The sequence below is a fragment of the Oryctolagus cuniculus genome, chromosome X, assembly GCF_051225735.1.
Source record: "Oryctolagus cuniculus isolate XC-2025 breed Fujian yellow rabbit chromosome X, ASM5122573v1, whole genome shotgun sequence".
Lineage (NCBI taxonomy): Eukaryota > Metazoa > Chordata > Mammalia > Lagomorpha > Leporidae > Oryctolagus > Oryctolagus cuniculus.
This window is the reverse complement of record NC_142888.1, coordinates 14,823,672-14,841,023: the sequence shown is the minus strand read 5'-3', so window position 1 is coordinate 14,841,023 and position 17,352 is coordinate 14,823,672. Positions and strand designations below refer to the sequence as shown.

Below are 17,352 nucleotides of genomic sequence, written 5' to 3'. Positions count from 1 at the left end.
TGGCCCATAACCTATCATAATATTATTGTAATGAAATTACCATGGCTGACACTACTGTTCCGATCCTGCACTTGATGCCATTGCACTGCCAGAAAATGGGTGGTCACCAAATTCCTGGAAGTCTCCACCTCTTCCTATATAACTCGGCCCAAAGCACCACCCTCTCTATCTCCAGATCACATAAAGGGATGACCCAGGATCTCTTGGGTTGCATCTCACTACAGAGCATGCTCACATTCCCTCTTGAGTGTGTCCTTCTGCTTTGTTAATACATCTTATTCCTCTCTACACTTTATATATGTATCATCTTTGAATTTTTTGTGTGTTGGAAAAGATAATCTGGACTCCTCAGTGACACAACAATACTACTATATATGCATAACTCAGAGATATTGCTGGTTCAGTTCTAGACCACAATAAAGCAAATATTGCAATAAAGTGAGTCACCTGATTTTTTATTTCCCAGGGCTTATAAAATTATGTTTATACTATGCTGAAATCTACTAAGTGTACAACAGCATCATACCTAAAAATGAACACACATTAAAAATAATTTACTATGAAAAACGCTAATGATCATCTGAACTATTAGGGGAAGCCACTGATAAGGTCTTTATAAAGCTTCAATTTAAAAAAAAAAAAAAAACATGGTATCTGTGAAGCACAATAAAGCAAAGTGCAAGGTTCATCCGTACTGACTTTAATACTCTCCATGCAAACCCACAATGAACCAGCTGTAACTCTCAACAACTGTCATTCATTTGTGCCCTCCAGATAAAATTGTAATGAGAACCGAAGTTGAATGGGTGAGTTTCCAGTAAAATCCACAGATATAACTCATGATTACCTAAAGATCCTATATAATTTTACTTTATTTTTAGATGTAAGTTACATTTATTGTTAGATTTTCTACTCAAAGAAACCATTTCAAATAAAGAATACATTTATAAAAATAACAATAAATACAAAAGGAGAAAATTCTTCCAAGAACAATTATGGTGTACTATTTTACTGCAAAAAGTCAAGACGCAGAATCTCAAGCCTGGTGTTATAAGCTATCCCAAAGGAAACTAAGGAGAAATCGTTCATACTTTTTGACATATTTGACAAACTGAAAATAAACACATGGTAACATAATAAAAAGCAGATGCTGGGGGAATAAGCTGTCTCTTAATCATGTGGAATTAAGCTCATTGACTTACAGGAATGCCCATGAGACAGGATACACATGAATCAATACACATAAATCATATTGCCATGCGATGCAAGTACTCCACCAGACATTCTCTTTCCTATTCAGTTAAATTCCCCTTTCTTTACACAGTGGCACAACTCCCTTAACTTAAAGAAATGAATTAGGAAAAAAAAAACCAAGATTAGAATCTAAACTCTACCTCTGGTTATTTAACTCTTCCCTTTTATAAAATATTGGGCCTAGAATGATAATTTCTGAAAAACCTCTTGAGGCTTGCCTTCCTTGGCTGTCAGGAAGAATTGTATCTAAGTCATTTCACACAAACAAGTGTCCCCTGTCAAGTTCTAGAACGAAGGCAAGATTAACTCCCTGTGGTAAACATTTCACTCTCTAATAGCTGGCTGCTTCAGGGAGCTTTTAAATATCTTAAACCCCTTCTAGAATAATAAGTACTCTCCATTTTACGCAACACAGCTTCTTGCTCTCCCACACATGCTCTAGTAACTGTGAATACTTCTTTTCAGTAATGAAGTCACTTCCTTATTCAACCCGCATCAGTCAACATGAACTACACTCTTTCCATGATGACTGATATTGAACAATGCCATTAAAACCAAAACTTCTGCAATTTGACTTTAGTACTTCTTAACGCAACACTAAATGTAGTAACATTCCAATACAGAAATATTTTTAGAATCACTTTCCATTCCTTCTAACAGAATTGAGCTACCTTTCAAGCCCATGAATACACTCATGATTGATAAAGGTTCATTGTTTATTCTGAGTTTATATCATTTGCTTCAGTAGTCACAAATTATTACAGGATAATGATCTATCCTTAAGAAAAAATTTCTTAAATTCTCTATTTTATTTTACCTTTATCTTTCTAATACTGTGTTAGTTACATAGCATCTTAACTGATATAAACCAATATGGACATTTAAACCACCCACTGACTCACTCACTCACATAATCATTGCTTCATTAAAACTTATCTTTGAACCTGGACTCTGAAACACACACCATATTTGGAACTATAGAGAATATAAGTATATATAAATCATGATTCTTGTATTTATCATCTTACATTCTGGGAATGGATTTAACAGCAAAAAGAAATAGACAAAAGGTAAATCATCATAGACCCCGTCCTCTTCCCAAATTTCTATATCCAGGCCCATCTAGTTTCATTTATTTTCAGTGTCCCATACTCTCCAGCCAAATCACAATGCACACGTTAGTTCCCTCAAAGGATTATTTTTCCATGAAAGTCCTTCAACAATTCAGATTACTTCTCTGCTCCCAAACCTTACTCCTAACTCTCACACCTTTTCTTTAAGGAATAGACATTAAATGATATTATACTACCGCCCTTTGAATGGTCTTATAAAGATAGTATTTATGGACTGTTTTTTAACCCTTCAAACATAGTAACAACAATATTTTTTATAGTTTAAAAAGTTCTACAAAGACAGTGAAAATATCAAAATAGACTCTTTATTTGCAGACAAATACAGTAATAGGCAAGCAGGCAGGCAGGAAGCAAGGATGGGAGGAAGGAAGGGGTAGACAAACAAGAACATTAAACTAAATTTTCTAAACAGGCTGAGATACAACAAGTCTCCAAGCAACCATATGCTTTACATGTGGTTTTTGTACAGAATTTTACAAATGATAGCAACCCAAAGGCTTATTTACTATACTGCTGTTATATCTCACACACTTGAGAGGGATTAGCACTATTGATAGTCTTTGTCTCTTTTTTCAAGTAAAAAAAGGTACAAGATTTTCACAGGAGAAAACCTATTGTGCAACAAAATATGAATATCTGCTTCAATATATATTAAAGGCCTTAATTCTACATGTATGCACAACTTAGACATGTATTGGAAGTGATATTTAAAGCAAAGCATTTTTGGGTGGTAAAAATGCCATCTTAAGTGCTAAAGTGACCATATTAATTGTTAAAGTGATCATATAGGTAGGATTAAGTGTTAAAGGGATCATATAAATAAGATAAAGTGCTTGGCAATAATAATAGACAGAATGAAAAGGGAGAAAATGTTCCAACATGGGAAGAAATCCATACAGCAGACTCATAGAATGACAATTGCTTTAAATAGCAATCTGACCTCAGAATCAGCCCTTAAGGCATTCTGGTCTGGCTAAAAAGCCTATGAAAGCATTTCAGGCATGGAAAGCCAAGACACTGTGGCAAAAAAAAAAATGTCTTACATTAAGGATCTCTGTGAGTGAGACCCCAGTGGAAAAAAGGGACCATCAAAGAAGAATGTACTTTTCTCTGAAGGGAGGAGAGAATGTCCACCTTGCTATGGCCTTGTCCAAAAACTGATGGAGTTTGTGGACTCAAAAGGCTTCCATAGCCTTGGAAGCTCATGTCAAGAGCCTCAGATGATCAATGGTGTCATACATAAGAGTGCTAATTGTTAAATTAACAACAGGAGTCACTGTGCACTTACTTCCCATGTAGGACCTCTGTCCTCAATAAGTTGTATTATGAGAATTAACAATAAAATTTGTTCCCAAACAGTTTGTATATGTGTGTGTGTGTGTGTGTGTGTGTTGAAATCTTTACTTAGTATAGAGTTGTTCTTCTGTGTATAAAGTTAATTGAAAATGAATCTTAATGGAGAATGGGACTGGGAATGGGAGAGGGAGGAGGAAGTGGGATGGTTTGGGGACAGGAGGGAGGGTATGGGGAAGAATCAATGTATTCCTAAAGTTGTACTTATGAAATTTGCCCCCATTAAATAAAAGGTTTCTTTGGGGAAAAAAAAAACACTGGTAGTGGATGAAAAAAAATAAAACATTACAAAGTTGTATTTTTAATATTTCAATCATGATGTTATAATTATATAACTTTCTTGTTAGATTAAATTTGTTTTTTAACTTAATAGCAAAAGAGGTATAAGCCAATGTGATAAAAATACTGCATTTCTGGCTTGAGTAATAAGAGCTCCTATTGCTTTCAAATTAGTTTTGTTAATGAGAAACAAATATTTCTAAATTCTTATGGAATGATTAGAAGTGTTAATCTAAAATAAATACACAATGAACATGCTACACAAGTTCAACAAACCTCTATTATAATAATAGTTTATATGTTCTTAATTATTAGTATATCTAGTTCTGGATTTAGGGGGCCACAGTGAATTTAAAATCATACTCTTGTAAAAGTTGCATGAACAGTACTGGATATTGAATCATGCTTATTGAACTTTATCATTAATAAATCATTAATAAAATCATTAATAAAATCAAGTATAAAAAGAAAATAAAATGATAAGGATGAATAAATATAAGCAACCCTCTTGGTTAATATGCAAGATCACATAAACATAAAAAATTGATTTTTATTCCCTGGCCTTGATGCCTCTTGTTTTATAGCTTGGGCTGGGCATGAAGATTGAGTCATTAATCTTTTAAGGAGAAGATGCCAAGTGTACTCCTCTTCTACTTAATCTATGGATATTAGTAATGATGCTACTCAGTAAGCTACCTATCTGCTTCTCCCAAGAAATGGTGTTATGAAAACAACAAATCAGCTTAAATAGGTGTAAGCTATGAAATTATATGGATTACAATAATATTATATATTTCTAAATTGTACTTAATACCCAAAGATAAGACAAACTTCCACTTAGGTCCTAACATAGTCACAGAGCGAGCTATTTAATTAATATTTGTAGAAAGGTAAACAAAGCAAGCATAGTACGAAATCATAGTTCCTGCCTTATTTGTCATTTTTACATTATAATACAGAAAGTCATTTGGTATGAAAGGTAGTATTTGACAACTGCATTAGTAAACTGAAGAGATAAAGGCCTCCAAACTTCTGCCTAATGTACGACAACATTTTATTACCTCTCTCCTAAAATAATTATATCATTACAATGAACCTGTAATTTCAAACAGGTCACTGAGTGTTCACTAGTCTCTGGAGCAGGAGATATGAATTTTCCAACTGTCCCATGTTTGCCTCTCAAATATACTAATCAAGTTTGAATTTGATAAAATTGCTTGTCCTCAAATTTGAGTTCATATAGAATGGACCTGTCACCACTATTTTAAGATGAGAAAAAAAAGTCACGCTTGCATTTCAACAAATGAATGACAGATCTAATAGCCATAAAAAGTGAAAAATTAAGATATTAGATAATCAACTATAATAATCAGAAAAATGAAATTTTTAAGGCTCAATCAATATTTCCATTTTGGAAGAACTATTGTTCTGTTATTAAATTTATACAGGTGAGTGTTTCTTTTCTATGTAGCCAATATCTCAAATATCTATGTTAAATGCTTTTAATGTAAATTGCTAGTTTAGAAAACATCACTCTTGAAGAAATTATCAGCTTTTATCAGTTTATTCCTCCTTTTTCCTAATCTAACTCCCTTGCTTATGGTCAACTTTACTTGCAAGATATAGACAAAGAAATCTAGATAAATGCTATTTGCTAGAAATCCATTAAAACTGCATAATGCACGATTTATAATCCTACCCTCGGGTTTTCTCTCATTCAGAAAGATCCACCAAGAATAGATTAAACAAAGTGCAAAAATACAAACGCTATTTTTTCCCATTACCTACAACCACATCAATCGCAGATATAAACAAGAACCAAAATGTTGTAGAACCAACAATAGGCGCAGTACAGTTCATTTCACTTTCAACCCTTCAGTAAACTTTTGGCCCTGGACAAAGCCTTCCACAAGTCCCTGCAGACTTTTTCCCCAAACAGGGTTTATGAGAGCAGAACTGTTCTCTATTGCCCTTGGATGCGGTCTTTTCTGTGACTTGGACATCCGTGAACCTGAGGGACTAAGATCGCTGCTGCACAGCTTCGATTCAACCCTTCCATTACCTCTCCCTTCTGAATTCCAAAGACGCTTCTGTGCATGCAATTCTTCATCTCACAAAATTCTTGAGCCTCTTGCCGAGTATCTTAACTCTCTTTCCCCCACTCTCTTTCTGTCTCTGGAATTAACAGACAACACACTCTGTTTCTAGCAAATGAACATAATAGATTTTTCTGTCCTTTATTTTAAAAGCTAGGACTTCAAAAATTCTGTAGCTCCACATTCAGTCTGAGTGGGGCAAGAATTTGTATTATCAGCGGTTTATTAGACGAAGTATAATTCCACATGAATAGCAGTATTTAATCAATTGTCTCGTACATTCCTCTAACTCCAAATACCAATCGTCAACTACAAACCAAGAGGCTCGCTAACATGTAATGTTTTCCAGAAGTCTCCACACCAATCTATCCAGCAGCTTCTTTCATTGCCATTCTACCTTACCTCCGTATTTCCTACTAAAACTGTACAGTATTTCCACCTGACATTTTCTTCAACAACACTGGTACTTTCTTCAAATATTTCTAACTAATTCAACAAAATAAGCAAAGTACAAGCCTCAAAAGCATCTGCCCTAAGGAAATTTGCCATTGAAACAACATTAAAATTTAACACGGAAAAAATTCCACAATATTTCCATATAAAAATTAAAAGGACAGTCTTCATAAAACAAAGTTGAAAATCACAATATAAAACGAAATCTAAATGTACGCTTTTGGTACTGAATCCATTCTAAACCATGGAAATGAACAATATAATCGACATTTTTTCAATCTACCCCCTTTAACTGTACTCTACCCATTTGCTCATATGTCTACAATATCTACACAGTCCTCAACCTCTCCACAAACGGCACATGTGAAAATGTAACACCATTGCCTAACATCATTAAAAATGAAGAAGGAACACTGCTTACCAGAGCCTCTTTTGGTTACAACCTTCAAACTCTGTGTAAAAGTAGCATATAAGAGAATCAAATGAGGAATCGGAGCTTTCATCTTCCAGCTGTTAAAGGCTGTTCCCTAAAGCAAAGATAAAAAAGAACATACATATTTTTAAATATATAGCAACATGCTAAGATTTTTTTGGTAAGGCCTTTGATAAAGCACAATCGAAACGATGAATTACATAAGAGGAAATAACATGAACAGGATCTTATATTTTACCATAGGTATGGTCCAAAGTTAAAACTAGTAATTTCAAAATTACATCTCTATAGGCCACCCAATATGCTTTAAAATCTTATGTTCTATCAAGATTTATCATTTAAAGGGGCCAGCTTTGTGGCATAGCAAGTCAAACTGCTGCCTATGACATCAGCATCCCATATTGACACAGGTTCAAGTCACCACTACTCCACTTGTGATCCAGCTCCCTGCTAGCGCGCCGGGGAAGCGCAGGATGACTCAAGTGCTTGGTCTTCTCCACCCACATGGGACACTCAGCTGAAGCGCCTGGCTCCCGGCTTCAGGCTGGCCCAGCCCTGGCCATTTGGGGAGTGAACCAGCAGATAGAAGATGTCTGTCTCTCGCTCTCTCTCTCTCACATTTTTCTTTACCCTCTCCCACGCTCTCTGTAACTGCCTTTCAAATAAAATAAAACTTAAAAAAAAAAAAAGATTTAAAATTTCTCCTTATTGAGAAGTTCCAATTGTATTTAACTAAGTGGGAAAATCCCTTCAGCAGGATCATTTCACTTGCAAATTATTTCTAATATAAATTACCCAAACTGACAGGTTAAAATGTTCCATGCTGTGATAGGATGTGGTTCCATTCAGTTTCACTGTTTGTATTTAAGATGAAATCATAAGTTATATACTTCTAAGGATTTAATTGTGATTTTACAATTCTCTTTCAGAAAAACTCGAAAAGCTATTTCAAGAGAATTTTCAGACTTTCATCTCTGTTGAAAGAAGGCACAATGCCAATGAAAACTACAAAATGATACATCATTTCTTCCTTCACCCCGAGGTTCTCACAACAATACTTGAAGGGACACTAGTTTGCTGTTAGCATTTCAAAAGGAGGAAACATTTAATTTTAAATTAACTAAATGAATCTTTTCTCCCTTGGAAAACAATCCTTTTTTTCAAGCTTTTTGGAGACATAATTGTATATATTAAGGTGCACACTGTGGAGCTTTGATATACACAGATTGTGTGAATGGCTGCCACAAACAAGTTAGTTAACACAACCAGCACTTGACAGTTACCATTTTTTGGTGAGTAGTGAGGGCACTTAAGATACTCTCAGCAAATTTTAAGTATGCAATACAGTACATATTATCTTTACCCATCCTGCTGTATACTCTATCGCCAGAACTAATTACTGTTAAAAGTACAAGTCTGTCCTCTATGACCAACTCCTCTCCATTTCCCCTACCCACCCCCCCCCTTCGCAGGCCCTGGGGACTACCGTTCTATTCTCTGTTTCTTTGCATTTTGTATGAGACTGAGACTGTAGAGCTGCAACCCTGAATTCAAAAAGTGGCAAATCAGAACAGAGTTCAAATACACTGTCAATCCACGACAGCACAAGTGTCTTCGGAAGACATCTGAGGACTGATCCTATCCAGCTTCTCCATCACTATGACTTTATTAAGGATGAGGAGGCTCAAATGCTGATCTGACAGTCACATTTCTCGCTCTCCCAGAGCCTCAGATACCTCTGAATATTTTTTAAATGATTAATTCACTCACATTAATACAAGTCTGTTAAAACACATATTAATTCACAAAACAAAATAAAAATCCATTCACTTGTAGCTAACTGTTACCATAATCATTCTGGTCAGAAAATCAATGTATCTATAAAACAGCATTGAGGATAAGCCATTTTAACTCTAGCATCTTTTAAGTGATGAGAGCTGGGTTCAGTTTTCTAACCAAGGATCTCAAGTTCACACACAGTCACAAATGAAACCTAGTCTGAAGACTCAATTCATCAGCCACATCTGAGGAACCGCCACACGAAGGTGCAAGCCTGAGCCAGGCATTCCGAAAACCCAAATCCCATTTCCCAGCCACTGCACTAACTGGAGCTACAGGAAGTCTTCACGGTGGCATCTTCAGCCTTCAGGTTAGCAGTGAGAACCCGCTCCTCTCTCAGTGTGCGTTTAATCAGCGCTGCCCAACAAACTCCAGGATCCAACTAGTCACTGCAAAGCCTTCCAGCTTACATTTCTTACTACTTTGCTGTTGCTCCAAATACTATTTCCTTACTCGTTTCATTTCTATAAGGCATATACACTAGCGTTCCATTCTATTTCTTAAAATTAAATTGGTTTGGAAAGCAGCAATTTGGTAACATGAAGATCTTAACAGAATCTCTTGGAACGCTGTGCATTAGGGAAAACAAACAAACAAACAAAAGGATTACATAGCATTACACAGACTTAACGTCTTTGTCAATCTATAATAAACTTTACAAACCTCTTGGAGGAAATTTATTGTACCTACATTGAAAGATTAAATACATGTATCCATAGACATACCCGCTTTGCTACACTCCTGACATAATTGAAACTCTTATGCAGAAATAGCAATGCAAACTATGTACTGAAGCCCCCCTTTATCAGTGTGGGACACATTCCAAGACCTCTAGTGGCTGCATGAAATCTCAGATACTATTGAACCCTACATATACAATGCTTTTCCTATGCATAAATGCATATCGAGTTTAATTTATAAATGAGGCACAGAAGATGAACCATAACTGATAAAAATAGAATTATAATAATACACGATAGTGAAAGCTAATGTTGCATCCCTGTCTTTCAAATGACCTTACTGTGCTGTACTCATCCTTATGACGATGATGATGTGAGATGATACTACGCCTACTACTTGATGACATGAAGTGAGGTGAATGACGTCAGCATTGTGACCAAGTGTTAGGCTGCTACATAGAGGTTATTTTCACACAAGCACTGTGATACAATGACAGCCTACCTAATAACTGAGCCCCCTACTAAGTGTCTAAAGGATAGCATATACAGCATGGATCCACTGGACAAAGGATGACTCATGCCTCAGGTTCATGTCTTAATGTTGGGATTAAGAGGTGCAGAGGATGCTGCCAAGCTGTCCTCGGGGAAGCACACTTCCCTGGTACAGGACACGGCGGCAGTCCTGTCTCTGCCTAAGCGGGCTAGGTGAGGGCACATGCTCCCAGGGGAATGCGGCAGCACAAGGCAGCTGGGTGGCTAATCTGTACTTGGAAATAAATGCTGGTTTTGGGAGCTTCAGACTAGGATGAAAGCTCTGGCTACCTGTGACATGGGTCAGGATGTACTGCATGACGTGGATCACCTCGCCGTCCCTTGTCACAGAACATAAAGCCTCTTCTTCCTTGTTCTTATAGTGAACTTTTGTCAATGTATTATTATGCCTACATGCTTGCCTGTGTGCATAGTTTTCTCTACTCCATAATAAAAAGTACTAGCCAGGAGCTACCGGGCGGTACTCTTCCGTAGAAGACTCCTGTGTCCTGTCTCGTCATGATCGATTCATTGCAAAGAGGTACAGAATGAGACTTCATCATGTTACTCAACACTGTGCGTAATTTAAAGCTGTTACATAAACCATTCATTTTTAGAATTCTTCATTTAATGTTCTCAGACTATAGCTGATGACAGGCAACTGAAACCATAAAAAATGAAAGTGTGGATTGGTGGGGAGGAAGGCTACTATATAAACATCTACTCAATTTTTCATATTATTGTCAAATTGCAGTTCATATGATCAGCGAATCAAGTTCAAAAGGCTGAAATTTCTGGGCGGGGGAACTGAAACAACTCACCTGTTTTCTGTCAAGAACCTCATTCGCCACTTGGCTTCAAATACACCACGACTAAATCTTGTACAGAATGCCACATCACAGCAGTTAAGAGAAGTAGGCTTGTCTGCATTCATACCCCAGCTTTGCTACCTATCAGCTAGGTGATTTGGGGCAAACAACTTATTCTGTGACTAGCTTCTTCACTTGCAAAATAAGGATTGCAACAGTATATATAGCATTGTTCCAAGAATAGTATATAAAGAATGAAATCAATAAATGAAAGTTGCTATTGTTACTGCAGTTGTATAATTATGTATCATTTTATTAATACTATTGTAGACTCAACTCACACACACACACACACACACACACACACCCGTGAAACTCTTGGCATATACTAGCTTTCTTTACCCCATCCCACACTATAAGCTTGTCTTTATTCATATGTGTTGCTAGTCTACTAAGCTTAAAGGCCTGGCAGGGTGAAAGTGTGCTTTATTCAACTTTTGTATGTCCAATATTCAATGAATGCTAGCTGACAAAAACGAAAGAATGAAAGACTAAATGTTGCTCCTATTATAGGCACTTCCGATTTGGCATTGACACTTATCATCTGTGAGACACTTATGGAGTATATACTAGTTACAAGCTGCCGTGCTATGGTGCAGTGGGGACACAAAGACAATGCAAGGCAGTCTAAGAAAGAGTGCTCACAGACCAATAAAGGAGACAAATGCTTACCTACTTAATTAGACTGGCCTTGTTGCCATATGGTGACTACAATATGTTGAGGGAGTAGAGGGAGGAATCTATTAATTCGGCTCCAGGTTCAGTCTGGTGAAGTTTTATGACAGGGTTTTCAAAGGAAGGAACATTTCATCTTGAACATGAAGTAGAGACTTTCTAAGGGAAAGGGAAATGGAACTCTGGATCAAAGACAAAGGATGAATCAAATAGGGTGGTGGGCAGAATAATGCCCTAGCACACTAAATGTTTCCACATACTCATCTCTGGAGCCTATGAATATCTCAGCTTGCACAGCAAAAGGACTGAATATATACAATTATGTTAAGGATTTTGAAATGAGAGATGATAATTCATGTGTTTCCATCAATAAGCTCCCTTGAAAATGGACAAGAGAAGAATCAGAGGAGCTGGGGCTGTGGTGTAGCAGGTAAAGCTGCTGCTTGTGGTGCTGGCATCCCATATGCTGGCATCCCATATGGGTTTGAGTCCTGGCTGCTCCACTTCTGTATCAGCTCTCTGCTACGGCCTGGAAAATCAGTAGAAGATGGCCCAAGTCCGTGGGCCCCTGCACCCAAGTGGGAGACCTGGAAGACGCTCCTGGCTCCTGGCTTCAGATCAGCCCAGCTCTGGTCATTGCAGCCATTTGAGAAGTGAAACAGCAGATAGAAGATCTTTCTCTCTCTGCTTCTGCCTTTCAAATAAATAAATAAATATAAAAAAATCAGAGTCAAAGAAAGGAAATATAAGGATGGAAGTCAGGGTCAGTGGGTCAGCTGAAGATGGAAGAACAAGCCCAGAGCCAAGCAACGATTACACCCTCCAGAATCTGCAAAAGTCAAGGAAACAGATTTTCCTCCACATCATCTAAGAGAAATGAAGGCGTGTCAGCCCCTTGCTTTTAGCCTGGTAGGAGTCAGTTGGACTTCTCATCTCCAGAATTATAAGATAAAAATTCAGGTTGTTTTAATCCACTATGTTTGTGATAATTTATGACAGCAAGGATGTGCAATGTCAATTTTCAGGAGTGAAGTGTGAATAGATCATAGAGTGTGAGCTACAATGACAGAAATGGAAGCTGTCAATGTTAAGGCTTAAGAGCAAGATCTACGAAGCAAGAATGTGGGACTTTTCCTGCATGCCCCCGTAATGTTTCTTCTCTCATATTCTGTCAACTTCAACATTCAAGAATATTTCATATAGACTTACTTTATTTACCTACTTCAAATCACTAAACCAATATATGCATACATGTAGACAGAATGTTTACTCAGAGTACATATATTGAACCCTTTGAGATTCTAACCCACTCTTAACACATCCTAAAATTCTTTGCCTTATAGACAAAAAAAGACAATGGATGCTTCTACATGGACAATCCACATTGTATTCGAAATTATAGAAGGGCCAGTGCTGTAGCGCAGCAGGTTAAAGCCCCAGACTACAGCGCTGGCATCCAATATGAGCGTTGGTTTGAGCCCCTGCTGACCTACTTCTGATCCAGCTCCCTGTTAATGCACCTGGGAAAGCAGGAGAAGATGGCCCAAGTGCTTGGCTCTCTGAACCCGCATGGGAGACCTGGAAGAAGCTCCTGGCTCCTGGCTTCAGAAAGGCTCAGTCCAGCCATTGCGGCCATTTAGGGAGTAACCAGTGGATGGAAGACCTCTCTTTCTGTGTGTGTCCCCACCTCTCCCTGTAACTCTTTCAAACAAGTAAAATATATCTTAAAAGAAAGAAGAACTTATGGATTGAAGGTAGAAGAATCTAGTTAGCACACAGTGGTACAGGAAGAAAAAGAAGAGGGTCAGTCTAACACAGCAGCAATAATACTGGGAACACAGAACAGGATATTCAAAGAACTAAATGATATTTTTAAAAAGTGGCATTCAAAGTGGATCTGAAGTACATAATTTGAGAAATTAGACCTAGTATGATATTCTTTACCAATATATGGAAGTACAGAAGACATTTTGGCAATGAGGTTACAGAAATATGTGAAATTATATTTGGAGCATGTTGCATTTCAATTGCTTGTGGAATCTCCTGTTAGAATTGTTTTGTTGTTCATTAAAAATAGCAGCCATGAGCTTAGCAGAGAGATGGAGATAACAACCTTGCAATTGTAGCTGAAGTTAAAGACATACATCAGAATAAAATGAATGCGTTACAGAGAAAGAAGGGAAGAAGGTCTATGCTGTAACTCCTGAGGCCTACAGATATTTACGGGACAAAGCACACAAAAGGAGTGTGCATCAGGAAGGAGCTGGGACAGTGAAGAAACCAGGCATATTGAAGGGTGTGATTAAGAGACTTTATATGTTATAAAAAGAGGCCTTTGGCTTCAGAGGTAAGATGCTGATGGTGATCATCATCAGTCATTTATTACACAATCATGGCCTCATCAGTTAATTTAAGGTAGAAAATAAGTTCGATTTTCTTGCTTGGTTTTGTATGACAGGATGCAGAGTCCAAAATTGAGGGTGGAGTAGTTGAAGGCAACTTTATATAGTGGAGGGTGGGGAAGACCAGGACACATACACAAGCTGGGGCCCAGAAGAAGTAGAGCCAGAGGAAGTAGGTGAATCCAGAGAGGATGAGGTAGAAGAAGCTAGTTAGCACACAGTGGTACAGGAAGAGGCATAGGGAAATTAAGACATTTTAATAATTAAGAAATTAAGAAGATTAGCATAGGGAAATTAAGACACTCCCTCTTACAGAGGGAGAAGTACAAATGGAAGGGTGCAAGGGAAATTCCAATGTGACATGGAGGGAAGTTGTGCTCATTTGGCTTATTCTACCTGTAAGACAGAGACGATGGGCTTTAGAATGAGAAAAGTGTAGACCGGGAAAAAGTCTTACAGTATACTAGGCTAAGCAACTTTCTCTTTATAAGCCAGTTTTCTCATCTACAAAGCATGGACTTAAGTACCAGCCATATTCATTTCAATTCATTTTATTCCATTATTTACTTAAATTTTCCAACAACCTGAAGTGACAAATATATACTTTAAAATTTTACAAGCCTTAAGTAATTGTTTTTATAGTGACTATTAGAGCATTTAACAATGGCAGTTAATTGTAGACATATTTTATACTAGTGTCTTTTCCATGTCTCCTTTCAAACCCTGGCTGGCATGAAATAATTAACTATACTAAAAAGTGATCAGCCATATTTTATTTAATTCTTAAAGTTTTTACATTACTATATCCAAGGTTAAAGAGATCATTTTTTCACTCTAACAAAAAATGAAGTATCCATTTGTGCATGACACAAAGTATTTTTCCAAGTGCTCCATTGACATAAAGTAATGCATGTTACAGTTGCAAGATAGATTCCCTATGGAGATGATAAAGTTCTTTTAAGACTCTGCAACAGAAGGTTACTAAAAAGCATGGTATTTAAAATGAGTCACAGGAAAAGTTGTTCAACTATGAACCTTTGAGTATTTTGAGGAAAATTTAGGACAAATTACGAAAATATTTATACATTTAAAAAATCATTTAGTGGGGGCAGCACTATGGCAAAGGTAAAGTGGGTAAAGCTGTCGCCTGCAGCTCCAGCATCTCATATGCATACGGGTTCAAGTCCTGGCTGCTCCACTTCCAATCCAGCTCCCTGCTAATGTGCCCGGGAAAGAAGTGGAGGATGGCCCAAGTCCTTCCAGAGGAAGGACCAGATTAAGAGACCCAGATTAAGTTCCAGGCTCCTGATTTCTGCCTGGTTCAGCCCTAGCTGATGCGGCCATTTGGAGAGTGAAGCAGTGGATGGAAAATCTCTCTCCCTCTCTGCCTCTGCCTTTCTATAACCTCTGTCTTCCAGATTAAAAAAATGTTTTAGTGCCCACCATGTTTAAGATGCTGTTTTAAGTACTGAGTTACAAAGGGATGAGACTCACATGGAAGAAAAACATGGAACTCAAGAATTTTAGTGAAGGGATACATGTTAAAAAAGATAACTACTCAATTGTTTCTGGGAATTGGAATACCCATGTTCAAGTCCCAACTCTACTCCTGATTCCAGCTTCCTACTAGTATGTACCATGAGAGGCAGAAAATAACAGCACATAGAAGGCCTAGATGGCGTTCTGATTCCTGGCTTCAGCCAGGCCCAACCCAGGCTGTTGTGGACATTTGGGGAGTGTACCAGCAAATTAAAGCTCGCTCTCTCTCTCTCTCTCTCTAACATTCAAATAAAAAATGAATACAAATAATAAACAAGAGACTATGGAAAACACTCATTGATGCTTGAAGAAGTCTTGAAAACAATCTCACATGACAGCGAAATTTAGGCTGACTTTGGCAGAATGAAAAGGGGTTCATTAATAACCAGAGTGTATGGGCCAGTGCTGTGGCATAGAAGGTAAAGCTGTCGCCGGCAGTGCCAGCATGCCATATGGCTGCTGGTTCTCAGGCTGATCCACTTCTGATCCAGCTCTCTGCTGTGGCCTTGGAAGGCAGTAGAAGATGGCCCAAGTCCTTGGGCCCCTGCACACTTGTGGGAAGACCTGGAGGAAGCTCCTGGCTCCTGGCTTCGGATCAGCATAGCTCCGGCCGTTGCGGCCAATTAGGGAGTGAACCAGCAGATGGAAGACCTCTCTCTCTCTGTCTCTCTCTCTCACTGTGTAGCTCTTTTAAATAAATAAATAAATAATATTTTAAAAAATAACCAGAGTGTAAATGGTTTAAACAAAATAGGCAGAAGATTACAGATAAAGAAGAGCAAACAGAGTAAAAGGGCATTTTGCAAACCACTAATAGAAATAATGCTATATATTTGACTATCTATTCAATACAAGTTGGAGAGTAGAAAGGGATATATGTTTAGATCATCTTTGAGGTCACTAGGATAAATAAATAAATAATAAAAAAGAAACAATTATTTATTTATTTGAAAGGCAGTTAGAGAGAGGCAGAGGCAGGGAGGGAGGGAGGGAGGGGTAGAGGGGTCTTCCTTCCGTTGGTTTACTCCCCAAATGGCCACAGCAGCCAGAGCTACGCCGATCTGAAGCCAGGAGCCAGGAGCTTCTTCCAGGTCTCCCATGCAGGTGCAGGGACCCAAGCACTTGGGCCATCTTCTACTGCTTTCCCAGGCCACAGCAGAGAGCTGGATTGGAAATGGAGCAGCAGGACACGAACCAGTGCCCATATGGGATGCTGGCACTGCAGGCGGCGGCTTTACCTGCTATGCCACAGCACTGGCCCCAATAGTTGTTTATAAATTGGCCCATACATAGCTCTGTGTTTTGTTTGTATTGTCTTCTTTTTAACAAAAGACCATTCATTCCTATCAAGTCTGGCTGACAAGGCAATGCTAAGGTTCCAGATCTTGTAAGCAAGTTTCAATACTGATCTGCTAAAGGTCAAGGTGACAATAAAATCCAGTCATACGGTTCTTAACATATTCCCTTACAACAAGATAAAGAATAAAATACTAGCCAGATAATCTTGTCAGTATAAGGAATGCATGCATTCCTTATTGAAGTTTTGTCCTGAGAATTAAAAACCATGGAGTCCACCGTGGAGCAAGCTGGCATAAAATGCTATGGAATGTCATGCAAATCAACAGGCTAGAGCAGTAGCAGTGGGTAAAACTGCACACTTTCTGGTGTAGCCAGGTGAGGCTGCACACTTGTAGAGGAATCCAGCAAGGAGCAGGCTTGTTCAACTCTCCTGAAATCCAAAACCTATCTCTCAGTACGCAGGAAGCCAATACTGTTTAAGGAACTCAGTCCTATAACCAGCTTTGCATCATAAAGA

The 17,352-nt window shown here is 38.0% G+C and overlaps 1 protein-coding gene across 1 annotated transcript in view; it reads right to left on the bottom strand.

Moving 5' to 3' along the window:
* Nucleotides 1-17,352, bottom strand: part of IL1RAPL1 (interleukin 1 receptor accessory protein like 1) — a 1,400,814-nt gene that overhangs the window by 1,170,641 nt on the left and 212,821 nt on the right. The window contains exon 2 of the mRNA XM_051827650.3: nucleotides 6,990-7,095. Coding sequence (XP_051683610.1) covers nucleotides 6,990-7,071 — 82 coding nt within the window. The 5' untranslated portion in view covers nucleotides 7,072-7,095. The remainder of the gene's footprint in view (nucleotides 1-6,989; nucleotides 7,096-17,352) is intronic.